The 12,248-nt window shown below is 47.1% G+C and overlaps 1 protein-coding gene across 1 annotated transcript in view; it reads right to left on the bottom strand.

Moving 5' to 3' along the window:
• Positions 1-2,265: 2,265 nt before the first annotated feature.
• The window catches only part of SYN2 (synapsin II), a 183,931-nt gene continuing 173,948 nt past the window's right edge, over positions 2,266-12,248 (bottom strand). The window contains exons 11-13 of the mRNA XM_034955812.3: positions 10,924-10,984; positions 6,688-6,931; positions 2,266-3,800 (exon numbers count right to left, since the gene is read on the bottom strand). Of these exons, the coding sequence (XP_034811703.2) occupies positions 3,665-3,800; positions 6,688-6,931; positions 10,924-10,984 (441 nt within the window). The 3' untranslated portion in view covers positions 2,266-3,664. The remainder of the gene's footprint in view (positions 3,801-6,687; positions 6,932-10,923; positions 10,985-12,248) is intronic.

Below are 12,248 nucleotides of genomic sequence, written 5' to 3'. Positions count from 1 at the left end.
TTTTTTTTCCAAACTAACATTTTGACTGCATTTGACTTAATGCATTACATTTTCTTCTTTATATTTACACATCTTCCCTACTGGGCTATAAACTTTGTAAGGGCCGAATCCTTGCTTAATTCATTTTTATATTCCTCTCATAAAATTTATGGCGCTAAATAAAATAAGGGGTTGTGAACAAATCAATAAAATACAGAATTAATTTATCTTGACCCAAGATGATGATGAGTTCCATGTGGGCAGGGATGAGGCTTTCTACCTTTACTAATCTGGGGTGAAGACATAGGTAGGGAATCCCCATAAACTGCAGAGGTGGTTGCACAGTGGTCAAAGCTGGCCTACAGACAAGGCTTCAAGATCTGTAGAAGACCGCAACCAACCTTTCAGAGATCTTAGCTGTAGATAATTTTTATCACAGTATTCACTGAATATTTATTGATGGTTGTTGAATAGCCAATTTCCCAGTCTCTGGGGCTGTCTTTTTTAAGTAGCAAGAAGGCTGTTTCTGAATGGAACTTCCCCACCCCCAGCCCCACCCCATTACTAAGGGCTGGAGAAAATCCATATGTCCTTCAGACCAGGGTGCTGCCTGACCTATGGTAAATGCCTCTCCTTTTTGTCACTGCAGCATTTCCAGGCTGACTCATTTTCTAAATAAGCCACTTGTGGTTTTTGGTCTGACATCACATGTGGAAGAATGAGTAATTTTTTAAGAACCAGAATTATATTCTATCAGAATAAGAAACATTGTGTATGTTACTCATGGTTTTAGGACAAGGGGTCAACACTGGTCACAGATTTCCTTTCTCCCAGTCCTTCTTTCCCTGGGGTCAGGGGATGGAGAGAGAATGTAAAGAAGAGGTGGATACGCTGTAAATTTTTGTGTGCACCTCTTATCACACTGTGTAAAATTTAATACAATTGTCTTGTTGACTTTGCTAGATTAAATAAAAGTAATATGGCAAAGTAGCTCAGGCCATGAGTTCTGCTGCTGCACTGCTTAGGTTGGTTCAAATCCCAGCTCTGCCACTTGCCCAGCTGAGTGACCCTGAGTGAGTTATTGACCTTGATGTGCCTCCATTTCTCATTTACAAAATAATAACAGCACCTACCATATAGGCTTATTATAAGGAATACATAAGTTGATGAGCATTAAGTATTTAGAATAGTGCCTGACTATGGAAGTGTCAGCAAATATTCCTATGAATCCATCACAATGTTTATGTTTATCGTAAGTGCTCAAGAAATGTTTTGACTAAATGAATGACTTCGCTTAAAACATATTTGGAATCGGGGATAGAAGCAATGGCTAGTGGCAGACTCTTGGTTTGTGAAGGGGGTCAGAGTATGCCACCTCAAAATATGCCACTTTGGCATATTGTTTATGTTGAGCTGAAGGCAACAGAACAACAACAGATGCAGGAAAGGTTTTCCGACTTCCCCCTTCCTGTCTGAAGCAGGACTAAAACTTCTTGTGGGAAGCGTGCCTCTCCCCCAGAAGAAGAAGGGAACAAACATTCTTATCACCAGAGACAGGGAGTTGACACTGAGATGAATCTCCACAGACAAAACCTTTACTAAAACTTGTAACCCTTCTCTCCCATTAGTTTCTCCCATATATTTCCTACTTTCCCACAATTTACTGGCTGACTAGCCCAGACCCCTTTGTTTTGTCATATCGTCACAATTTATCATTCTTTGTTTAAAATGGTATACAAGTTTTGGGCTTAACAGCTTGGGTCTCCATTTTCCTTATGAAGATTCCCACATGCGCATAAAAATATTAAATAAAATGTGTATACGTTTGTCCTGTTCACCTGTCTTATGTATGCTTAATTTTCAGGCCCAGCCACAGAAGGTTAAGAGGACATCTGCCTCCCCTACAGCTGGAAACAGAAGGAACTCTAAAGGTCAATTGCCTTGCGCCCAGGTACCCCACGCATTGGTTTGGTTGGTTTGTTCCTTAGTTATGTGTGTTGTGGGAGGAGGGCTCTCACCCCCCAGGTGTCACTCAATGGGAGGTTCTACTTCCTGTTTTCTAAGTGTAAGAAGAGGGTACGGTGCTCAATCCTTGAACTGTGAAAACAGAGAATGAGTAAGAAAGGAGACCCTGGTTATCGGAGAAATTCATTCTCTGACCTTGCAGCATCTACTGCCCGTGAAGAGAAGTTAAGATACTGGCATTTGGAGGAGGTTATCTTGTTGAGTTAGTAGGATGGGTGTCATGTGTAGGAAATTATCTAGATACTTATTAACATTCAGATATTAACATTTTAATATATGGATTTTTTATTGGTGCAGATGTAGTGTTTATCTTCACAGCATCCGTGGTCTTTCGGAAAACATACTTGAGTATCAGGGAGTCATGAAGCAGCCAGAGTGAAATCCCTCAGAGCCCACCCTCAATTGCAGGCCTCTTTAGGATGCCTTCGTTGAGATCTGTGGGAGCCTGGTTGTCAGAGCAGGTCGGTCCAGCCTCATTGGCACCACCATGTGGGCCTCAGCTGAGGAGACTGATGATAGACCAGGCAAGTGAGTCTAAATTGGCTCCTCCGGGAGCAAGGGTTCTGTGCTTATTTGAAAGGTTACAAAGTCCGTAATATAGGTAGAAACGCCGAGTTGCTGAAGGAAGGCTAGGTGTCTTGGAGGAGACAGATTCACTGGGGAGGTGTGAGGAAGCCCAGAAGTGGTATGTAAAGGACAGACACATTCTCAAACACTTGCAAACACATGTACACCTGCAGTCACACACACAAACTGACACAAACAGCTTCACACACCTAGATTTTTCACTCCCTACACTCAAGCGCACACACACACCCCTCATGGACACTCAGCCTAAAGGGTGGCCAAGGGGTCAAGACCTCATGGCTGAATCAAATGTTGGTGAATGCTGCTGCTTTTATTACACCAAAGGTCTTAACGTTTATTAGGAGATGAACACAAAGCTTGGCATACTGCTGTCATAGTGGCATGCATTCTCCTCTATAGTGCAGCTCTGGAGTTCAAGGTTACTGCAGATTGCACATAAGAACCACTCTTCAGAGGGGAGAAAAGGGGAAACTGCAGATCCTTGTTCTCCCGAATATCAGCAGACTCAAGGTGCTTCACCACCACAGCAGCCTACGATCTTGTAAGTTGGGTGGGTGTGCTTTAAACAGTAACACAGGTATGACAAGGGATCCAGGTTGGGGAAAGTTCCTAAAACTTAGGGCCAAGAGTACTTTTGGGGAAGTATATACTTCCCAAACAGGTATCACTGAATGGGGGCGGGGCATGCTTAGCACTGCAACTGAGCTAGGTTAAGCTGCCAGGAGTCCACGATTAATCCTGGTTTCACAGGGAAGAATAAGACATGATGGCACTGTCACAATAAGGCCACTAAACTCACAGCGAACGATGACTTCAGAAGGAAGCTCTCATGACTACAGGGAAGCAGCTCTTTCCTCTCTGATGCCAGGTGCCCCTTGCTGGGTAGGCACCTGCCCTGAGACTGTCAAATGGTCCTTTCTGGGCTGCACAACATCACTTAGTACAACAGAGCAGAGGAAGGGACCACACACGTCAAGGTCATGGGACATCACCACCAAGCTGGCTGACTGTTGTTGGTGAATGTCTTAGATGCCTTTCCCGGTTGGGCTGGGTGCCCCGTGTGTCTGAAGAGCTAATCTGAAAAGAGGCTGGCAAAGGACTTCCTCAAGCTCCGGATGGTCTCCGCTTTGGCTTCATCCTCATTGGCTGAAGACCGGAAGAAGGAGGACTCAGAGAAGCTGAAGGCATTTGTCAGGGACTGCGACTTGCTTGAAGATAAAAACCAGAGAGAATGTGAGAGGGTGGTGTTCCCAGCAAGGCAGGGAAGGACGGTGACGTGAGGATACACAGCTAGAACCCCCACTCCCTCCCTGGGAAACCAAGGTGATGGAGGATAATGCCAGAAGTGGCCATGCTACCAAGACCCTGGGAGACCCCTACGCTACTTCCTCAACTTTGGTGCTACTAGAATAGAAAGGGTGGGGACAGTGTGGGAACAAGGGAGAAGGGAAAAAATAAAGAAGGGAAAGAGGAGGAAGAGGTGACTCAAAGGCCGCTTCTTTAATTTAATCTAAAATGCCCAAGGGCTAAATTTCAGAGATCCCAACTTGGTAAGAACTAACCTAGGAATCTCACATTACTTTTCTGATGAAAAGAAGTCCCAATGGGCCCGTGATGCTGGCACTGTCTTCTCTATCACCTGTCAACTGGTGGAGCCAGATGAGAAGACCTGGGCCAAAGTCTCGTTTTGCCACTCACTCCCTCCTAACTGGAGGCAAGCCACGTGCCTCTCTTCGGGTTCTCATCTGCCAAGTTTGGTAAAATGAAGATCTCTAGGCACTTTTGGCTCTTTCTATTCTGATCTCTTCTCTGATTCCAAAAGAATATATTGGCTTGGCTCAAAACTCTAACACTTCAATTTCCCTGTTCTCTTTTTGTTTGTTTTGTTTTGTTTTGTTTTTTGAGACAGAATCTCTGTCGCAAAGGCTGGAGTGCAGTGGTGCGATCTCGGCTCACTGCAACCTCCGCCTCCCGGGTTCAAGCGATTCTACTGCCTCAGCCTCCCAAGCAGCTGGGACTACAGATGGTCGCCACCACGCCCAGTTAATTTTTGTATTTTTAGTAGAGATGGGGTTTCACTTGGCCAGGCTGGTCCTGAACTCCTGACCTCATGATCCGTCTGCCTCTGCCTCCCAAAGTGCTGGGATTACAGGCGTGAGCCACCGCACCCGGCAATTTCCCTGTTCTTAAAATGGATGTAGTAACCACCCCTGTAACCCTCCTCAGAAGAGCGCTAATATGAGGTCTATGGGGTTCAGGGTGTCCAGTGGCAAAAGAGATATATATCAGGCCTTTAGAAGTTTCTTAGGGAGTTTTCTAATGAGAAAATCCAAACTACACACATTTTAGGGGCCTATTTTCCCCTTGAGAGACTAGTGTTTCACAGAGAAAAACCATGAAGCACAAGGCCATGGGGAGGCCCAGCCTGTACTCCAGGAGAGGACATGAAGTCTGGCTTCTCCAGCGGCCCAGCTTTTCTCCTTCTTGACTCCTACTCGCTCCTGCTGCTTTCTGGCTCCAGAACTCTTCTCCTGGTGTCTTGGGACTCTCAGCCCTCCCTTAAATGCTGGGTGCAGCTCAGGAGAAACTCCCTTCTACAGAACTGTGAGCAGTCTCTCTCCGCCTGCAGTGACTGTGAACAGACACCCTGCCTTTCATTAGGGCTGGGAACGAGACCCAACACGCTGGCCTCTGGGAGTGGGGGCACTCCTCAGCCCGCACAGGCAGAGTACTGGGGATGAGCCTCCAGCTTGTCATCAGAGGCTGGCTCTATTCAACAGCTTCAGCCCAGAGGCAGTGACAATCCAAGGATCTGCCCTCACGCGGGGGCTAGAGTTGGCTAGTGGGAAGGCAGGAGGGATTAAAAAAAAGTCAGCAGGCAGGAAACAGCTGGGCTGAAGGGACATTATGTGGCAGGCAAGAGGCAAGAGGTGCCACTGGCCCGAGCTGGGGAGCAAGAGTGGGTGATGCCCCTCCCATCACACGGGACTGGAAGACCCAGAGAAAGTGACCATCTGGACACCTGAGCCCCGCAACCTTGGCTCTGCCACTAATTAGAGGAGTAGCTCGGCTTTGAGAAAAAAAAAATTTTTCTTTGAGCAAAGTTTTTCTCATCTGCAATGACTACATGCTCTCCTAGTGGCTCATTTCAACTCCAGAATTCTCCAGCCCCTTTTTCTCCCTCCCTGAAGAGTCATTTGTTGCCCGTCACCTCACTCTGAGAAGCAGGGGTGTATCACTACCATCCCCTTACCATCCCCCTAAGGCTACGGCTGTCTGTGCTGAAGGTGGTGACAGAAGTCTGCTGGGGACACTGCACAAGCAATCAGAGGCCTCTGTGGGAGAGAGGGCAGAACTGACCATCGTCCACATCCAGGTGCTGTCCCTCCCAAAGACAGCTCTGCTGCTTGCAGGGGTCTGTGCAGTGGGGCAGTGTGGAGGGGCTTCTAGGGTTGACTGCTGGGTGTGGGGGACCCAAGAGGATGGAGTTCCTCAGCGTCTCTGCCTGGGAACTCCTCTGCTGCCCACACCAGAAACTGACCTCCTTTGGACAGAGCTGAAGGTAAAATGTTGAAACGGATTTAACTACTTCCCTCTTTTCATTCTGGGCAGCCTTACTGATTGCATACTCTGAACTGTGAGTCAGAGGCAGAAAGATTAAAAAAATTTTTTTTACAAAGAAAGAAACACACACAAAGAAAAGGAATGGAAAAAAGAGTGGGAGACAGGGTTTAAAATAAACAAACCAAAACCTTAAGCTAGTACAAGACTAGAGAAGGGACAGTGACTCTGCCATAGTGCCACTTCCCAGGAAGAAAGGGAAGGGGGTTGAATTTCTAGCTAAACTTTAGACTTTCACTTCCCTCTTTCCTCCCTTCTCCAGTGAACCCTAACCACTCCTTTAACCAAACACACACACACACACACACACACACACACAAACCAAAAACAAACTAACAAAAAAAAAACCAAATCCCATCACAAAATATCTGTAGGAGGAGACCTGATTGAAGGTGATTTCTAGCAGCTCTGGAGCCCAAGGCCCACAAGAAGGGTAGGAGGAGGGGAGGGAGGAGCTGCTGAGTTGTCTCTTACTTGAGCTGTGGGTGAGGCTGGGGCTTCTGTGGTGGAGCAGCCAGGGGTGGCTGGGCCTCTGCCAGGGAGCTGCTGCTGGAGGGTGCATCTCCGTGGGTGGTGGGGCCGCCCGGCCGCTGAGGAGCCGAGGAGGAGGAAGAGGAGGAGGAAGAGGAGGAAGGTGGCAGTGATGGTCCAGGGGGGAGCCGGCGTGGAGGCAGCACCTTGCCTGGGGGCTGCATTCCTTGGGGTTGCCCAGGGCCCCCTAGGTTCAGTACAAGAAAAACTTCATAATTTAACCATATAAAAATGTTTCCTTATTAGAATTTATGCCTCAAAGGGTGTGGTTAGTTAATTACCCAAAGGATAAGCTCTATTCCAAGAAGCTGGAGTCTCTGAAGGGCCCTAAAGGGGGTCCTTGGTTAGCTATCCTTGTATATAGCCACTAAGAGCTTCTCCTCAGAAACGGAGCAACTCAGCCACAGCAGCAGTCAGTAGGACAAGGAGGAACCAGGGACGAGCGGCCCCGTCAGAGGCGCCCTCTCTCACAGAGGGCCCTAGAATGCAGGGTCCTCACCCCTCCTCCCTAGAGGTGTCTCAGGCACAGACCACCCTGCTCCAGGGTTTATTGGGAAGTCTCAAGTTCCACATGGCAGATGCAGGACAGTGTGGTGGAGAGAGCACTGGATCTCAGAAATAGTCTACCAGTGACTCCCTGAGCAAGTCACCAAACTTCCCTGGGCCTTGGTTTTCCCAAACATAAAACTTTAAAAAGTGTAAGCCCTGGTCTTAGTTGTCTTTTAAGGGGTAGTGTTTCAAAGATAATAGGGTTGAGCAAGTTCTTCAAAAAGTATTCCGTACCTTATGATCACCTCGATGGTCACTGACATATGCTGTTTTATGGAGCTGCCCTTGGTCCTGCTCCAAGCCTGCGTGGGTCTGATTGCCAGGCCCACCATGCCCCACCAGGGCTTCATTTTAGCATTAACTCATGCCCACAACCAGGAGAAATCCATTCTTCCTAGGCACTGTTTTGCCTCTCAGTAATATCCTCAAGGGGTTCTAGCAGGATGAACCTCTCAGCCATGTGTGGTAGAATTCTCAAGACATCCAAACCCCACTCTCCCCTGGGGATGTTGTGGGTGCCATTTGGCAAATAAAAGCCCCCCTAAAAAGGAACAGCACACCCTCCTCCCAGCATGAAACACTAAACCATCTGGTGGCCTGGAGAGGAAAAAGGTCCTCCTTCCTCTGGGAGTTGACAGGCATTAAGGTGGTACCAGATTGCCTAGAGTTTGCTGAGGAGGGTCCCAACGCTTAGAAATCAAAAGCCATCCGCATTAGCACCTACTGACTAGTGGAAATGATGCACGACTGCCCTGGGAGGTCCAGTCTCTCAGCCTCAATCCCACAGTCCACATCCACGGGCCTGCTGGAGGGAGTGGACTTACAGAAACTCAGCACCAGCTAGTTGTATTATCACTTAGTTTTAAAGAAACACCAGAACATCTGCACCCTCTGGAGAGGCAGAACTGTATGTCTATGCCACTGTGCACCCATGACTATCCGCTCAGTTCCCCACTATAGGGCACAGAATACCCTTTATCATCTAACCAAATAATACCAGAGTTAGTTACAGAGAAATAAACACATACATAAATCAATGGAATTCTGCAGGTTTAAGAAGCTCCAAATTCAAATCAAATAACTAGTGAAGATGATAGATTAGCAGATTATTTCACATTAACCAGCTTTTGCCACTTCCAAAGTTTGGCATCATTTGCATTAGCATTTTCCTGTAAGGTAATACAGGTTAACAGCTCAGTCTCTTGCACCAGAAACCTGAGTGCTTTCCCATTTGTGCAGATACTTGGATAGCCAGAAACGTTACAACTTAACACTGAAGACAGATATAACTTTTCCTTTATTGCACATTAAGCTGTACAAGAGTCACAAAAGAGAGGTACTTCAATCATACTTCCAGCATTGGCTGAGGTTCTCCCAGTTGGATCAGTACAAAAAAAGGGGACAACGTCAGGAAAGAAATAGGTACAAAACACCTGAATGGCAATCCTATACTGTGACACAGATGTCCCCCAGGCCACAGAGTTGTCCCTAAGCATGCTGCCTGAGGGCACATAACAGTCAGGTTATGCTATCTGCTTGCATTTGGCGGTGGGAGCCCTAACCAATTTCCCACCTGAAAGACCTTGACTGACACCACCCTGTAGCCTGACTGAATTCAAATGGCAACTTTGCATTTGTGGCTCACAAATGACACATGAAAAGCACCAGATGTACACACTGATAACATGCAGAGAAGCAATACCACCATCAGCTCATCGCTTGGACAAAAATATAAGATAAAATAATGTATTCCTCCATTCTGGGAAATGTTACTTTATTCTATCGTTTCATCAGATTGGGAGGTATTTAAGGACCTGATTCTTATGCAACCCATCTGGAAGTGCAAATATGCATATATGTATATATTTACAACAGATCAACTACCATTATCAGCTGAGGGAGGGATTACAGATGACAACATTCACACTCAATGCATTTCTCTGTGGCCTCAGAATTTACCAGCAATCAAAGGAGAAACCAAGGCACAAGCCCCTGGATACGTAACTCTTGTTACATACCACCAACACTAGTTCCTTCTCAGATCTGGGAGTTCAGAACGGTGACATGACAGTATAGAGGTGGAAGAGAAAGTAAAAATAGAGCCAGCAGCATTTCTTCTCAAAGGCAAGCTGCTGGCATGAACTTCCACGGACCATGGTGTTTGTTAGAGGCGGCTGCTTGGTGCCCGTTCCCAGCCTGGCCGGGAGATGGCAAGATGAGGCACTGAAGCTGAGGCCTGGTTTAATGAACTGCCTCAGCATCTGCTCAGGTGCTGCTTGTCAGAGGGAAGAGAACAAACTGGTGAGGATTCCTCAAGAGCCACCGCTGTGGAGCCTCTGTCCAAAACACACACAAGCTAAATCTGAGACAGTTCCTCCCAGGAAAGAGAAAGCTCCTCAATCTCTGGACCCTGGAGGGCTGTGGTAAACAGCTGAGAACTGAAGCAGGAGTCAACCTCAAGGTTCTGTAGGCAGTGTACCCACTCAAGTGACACGGGACATTTTTGATTTGGTCTCCCATTATGAGGCCTCAGGAGAGGCCAAGAGCAGAATGGACAAATCCCTGACAGACCTTTAGTAGCTCCCTGCATTCTATGTCCAACATTGCCAAGGAATTATCTCTGTACACAGGTCAAGCTTTGGGAACAGAAAGCAGCCTCAGGTCCACACAAGCGCACACATGGCTGGATCCAGAAACAGCAACAATGAAGAAACAACTGAGATCAACACACACAAAATACTCACAAGTTCACTTTGATATTGCACATCAGCGGCCCCATTTTTAAAAAATCTCATAGTTAATTAGTTAATAATAAAATAAAGGGTACACTGGGATGTAAAATACAGAACACATTCCTGGAAATAGCTTGTTCTTTGTATTTCATGTCATCACTAAAAACACAAGAGCTCTACAGGCACAGCCAGCCTATTCACATAAACTCAAACTGCACCAAATTTTAGCAAATGGAGAAAAAGGTGGATGCCTTCAAATTCAGTGGATGAAGCTATGGAAGTTTGATCTTGAAAATCTCTTAATGTTCTATCTAGTTACAATAGTCATGCAGAAAGAAAGCGAAAAGCACAGTTCATTGAAGATCCCAAGCACACTGGTGGAGGGAAAGTTGGAGGTGGGGGATTTAACTGAGCTTGGGGGGAGGAGAGGAGTTGGGTTTTCTTTTTGTGGTTTTCGTTTCTCCCCTGTCCACCCCCCTACTCCCATTTCACCCCACATTATATATTACTTTTAAAAACACTATCAAACCACCCAGAAGATAAAGTCACACTGGACTTGGGAGAGGCACAATTCTTTTGTACACTGTTGACAAACAGCCCTGGAATCACAAGTTATACAGAGAAAACGTAAGTGAGCATTACAAGCACGAACAGGAACAGGTAAACAACCAGACAGAGGAGCTGACACTGCATAGGAAAAACACAGTCCAGTCAGCATTGAAAGAACGCAGCAACGGCACCAGTGGGAGGGTCTGTTTTCCCCTCCCCGCTTTCCTTTCGTTTGTTTTTGGCTTAAAATTTCTGCTTTGAAAAATTAACTACCAATCATTTTAAGAAGCTTGGACTTGTTTTGGCCCTACTGCAATGCCATTACAGTCGAGAATATACTGTAAACAACCTTGAGGGGGTGGCCGCTGAGGTGGGGTCTTGCTTGAGTCCGGATCCTTAAGTGTTCCGCTCTGGAAGACAAAAATGTAAGAGATAAAAACAAAACTCCAAGCCACTAAATTCCAAAGAGAAACCACGTGGCTCCATGGCAAGGCCGCAGTGGAATCCGGTGGGACCTGGTGGGATCCAGTGGGATCTGGCCATAGGCTTCTGCTGCTCCAGAAACACTTTAAAGGGGACCCTCAGCCTCAGGTGTTGCTGGGGCAGTGTGGGCAGTCTGGGGCTTGGAGCCACTCTGGTAACAATGCCTGAGACCTCTTCAACCCCTTTTTCATTTTCCTCCATTTAGACTCATTCTTTCTAGAAGCTTTGCGTCCTCTAGCACCACCTGGTTTCTTTTCTGGTTTTCTGATGCCTGTCCAAGTCCAGCTCCCACTTCTACGTACAGGCCTGGCTGTCTAAAGGAAAGGGAGGGCCAACGCCAAACCCCAGAGACAGGGTTGGACTATAGGTGGCTCTAGGGGCAGGTGAGCAGGAGGGCAGGGGAGGAGTGTATGTGTGCGCACGCCTGCGCCCAGCCGGACCTAGTGACTAGCCTAGGCTTGGCTCACTTCTCATCTGGAGTTAACTCCGGAGTGGGATCAGTTCTAGGCCTGACTCAGGAGATCAGATCCACTCTTTGGACTCGGCTGGGAACTCCCAAAGGGAGGGACTTAAAGAAAGGGGTTGTCATTTGTTTCTCAGAACCCTCCTTACCTTAGAGGGAAAGAATAAGACATTAATGTTTGTAACAGCGCTCAAGGCCAGGCTGCTTTTCCCTCCCAAACAGCATGACTACACTTAACCCAACAGCATGGCTCCGATCCCATGCTCCCTCTCCCAGCCGTGATTCTGATTATGCCCTGATGGGATTAAAGACCTGTGCGACTTAGTTTGTCTAATGCTTATATTAGAGGCAGTGAACGTTTGGAGTCTGAGTTCAGCACAAGGGAAATGTTCTGTGAAGCCTAAAGCCTGCCAAGTGTGCCAACGGTGATGTCAATGAGGGGCTTCCAAGGCAAGGCGGTGGCTAAAAACAAGCATGTCCTCAGTGAGCATCCGCTTCACCATCAGTGCTCCTCTCCCCTCTTGATGTGCCCCTCAGCCCTACTCCCACATAAAACTGCTTCTCCTCCTGCTCCCCATTTCCCTTGGACATCCCATTCTGGCCATTTATCTCCCTGCCCATTATGGCCTGTTTTCAGCTCCACTGCCAGGAAGTGTTACCTTCTCAGTATCACAGTCTTTTAACCTCATTACTCGGAACTGTTCTACTGAGAGGATTTGGGATAGCAG

The sequence above is a fragment of the Pan paniscus genome, chromosome 2, assembly GCF_029289425.2.
Source record: "Pan paniscus chromosome 2, NHGRI_mPanPan1-v2.0_pri, whole genome shotgun sequence".
Classification (NCBI taxonomy): domain Eukaryota; kingdom Metazoa; phylum Chordata; class Mammalia; order Primates; family Hominidae; genus Pan; species Pan paniscus.
The sequence above is the reverse complement of the archived record's forward strand: the minus strand, read 5'-3'. Positions and strand labels throughout refer to the sequence as shown.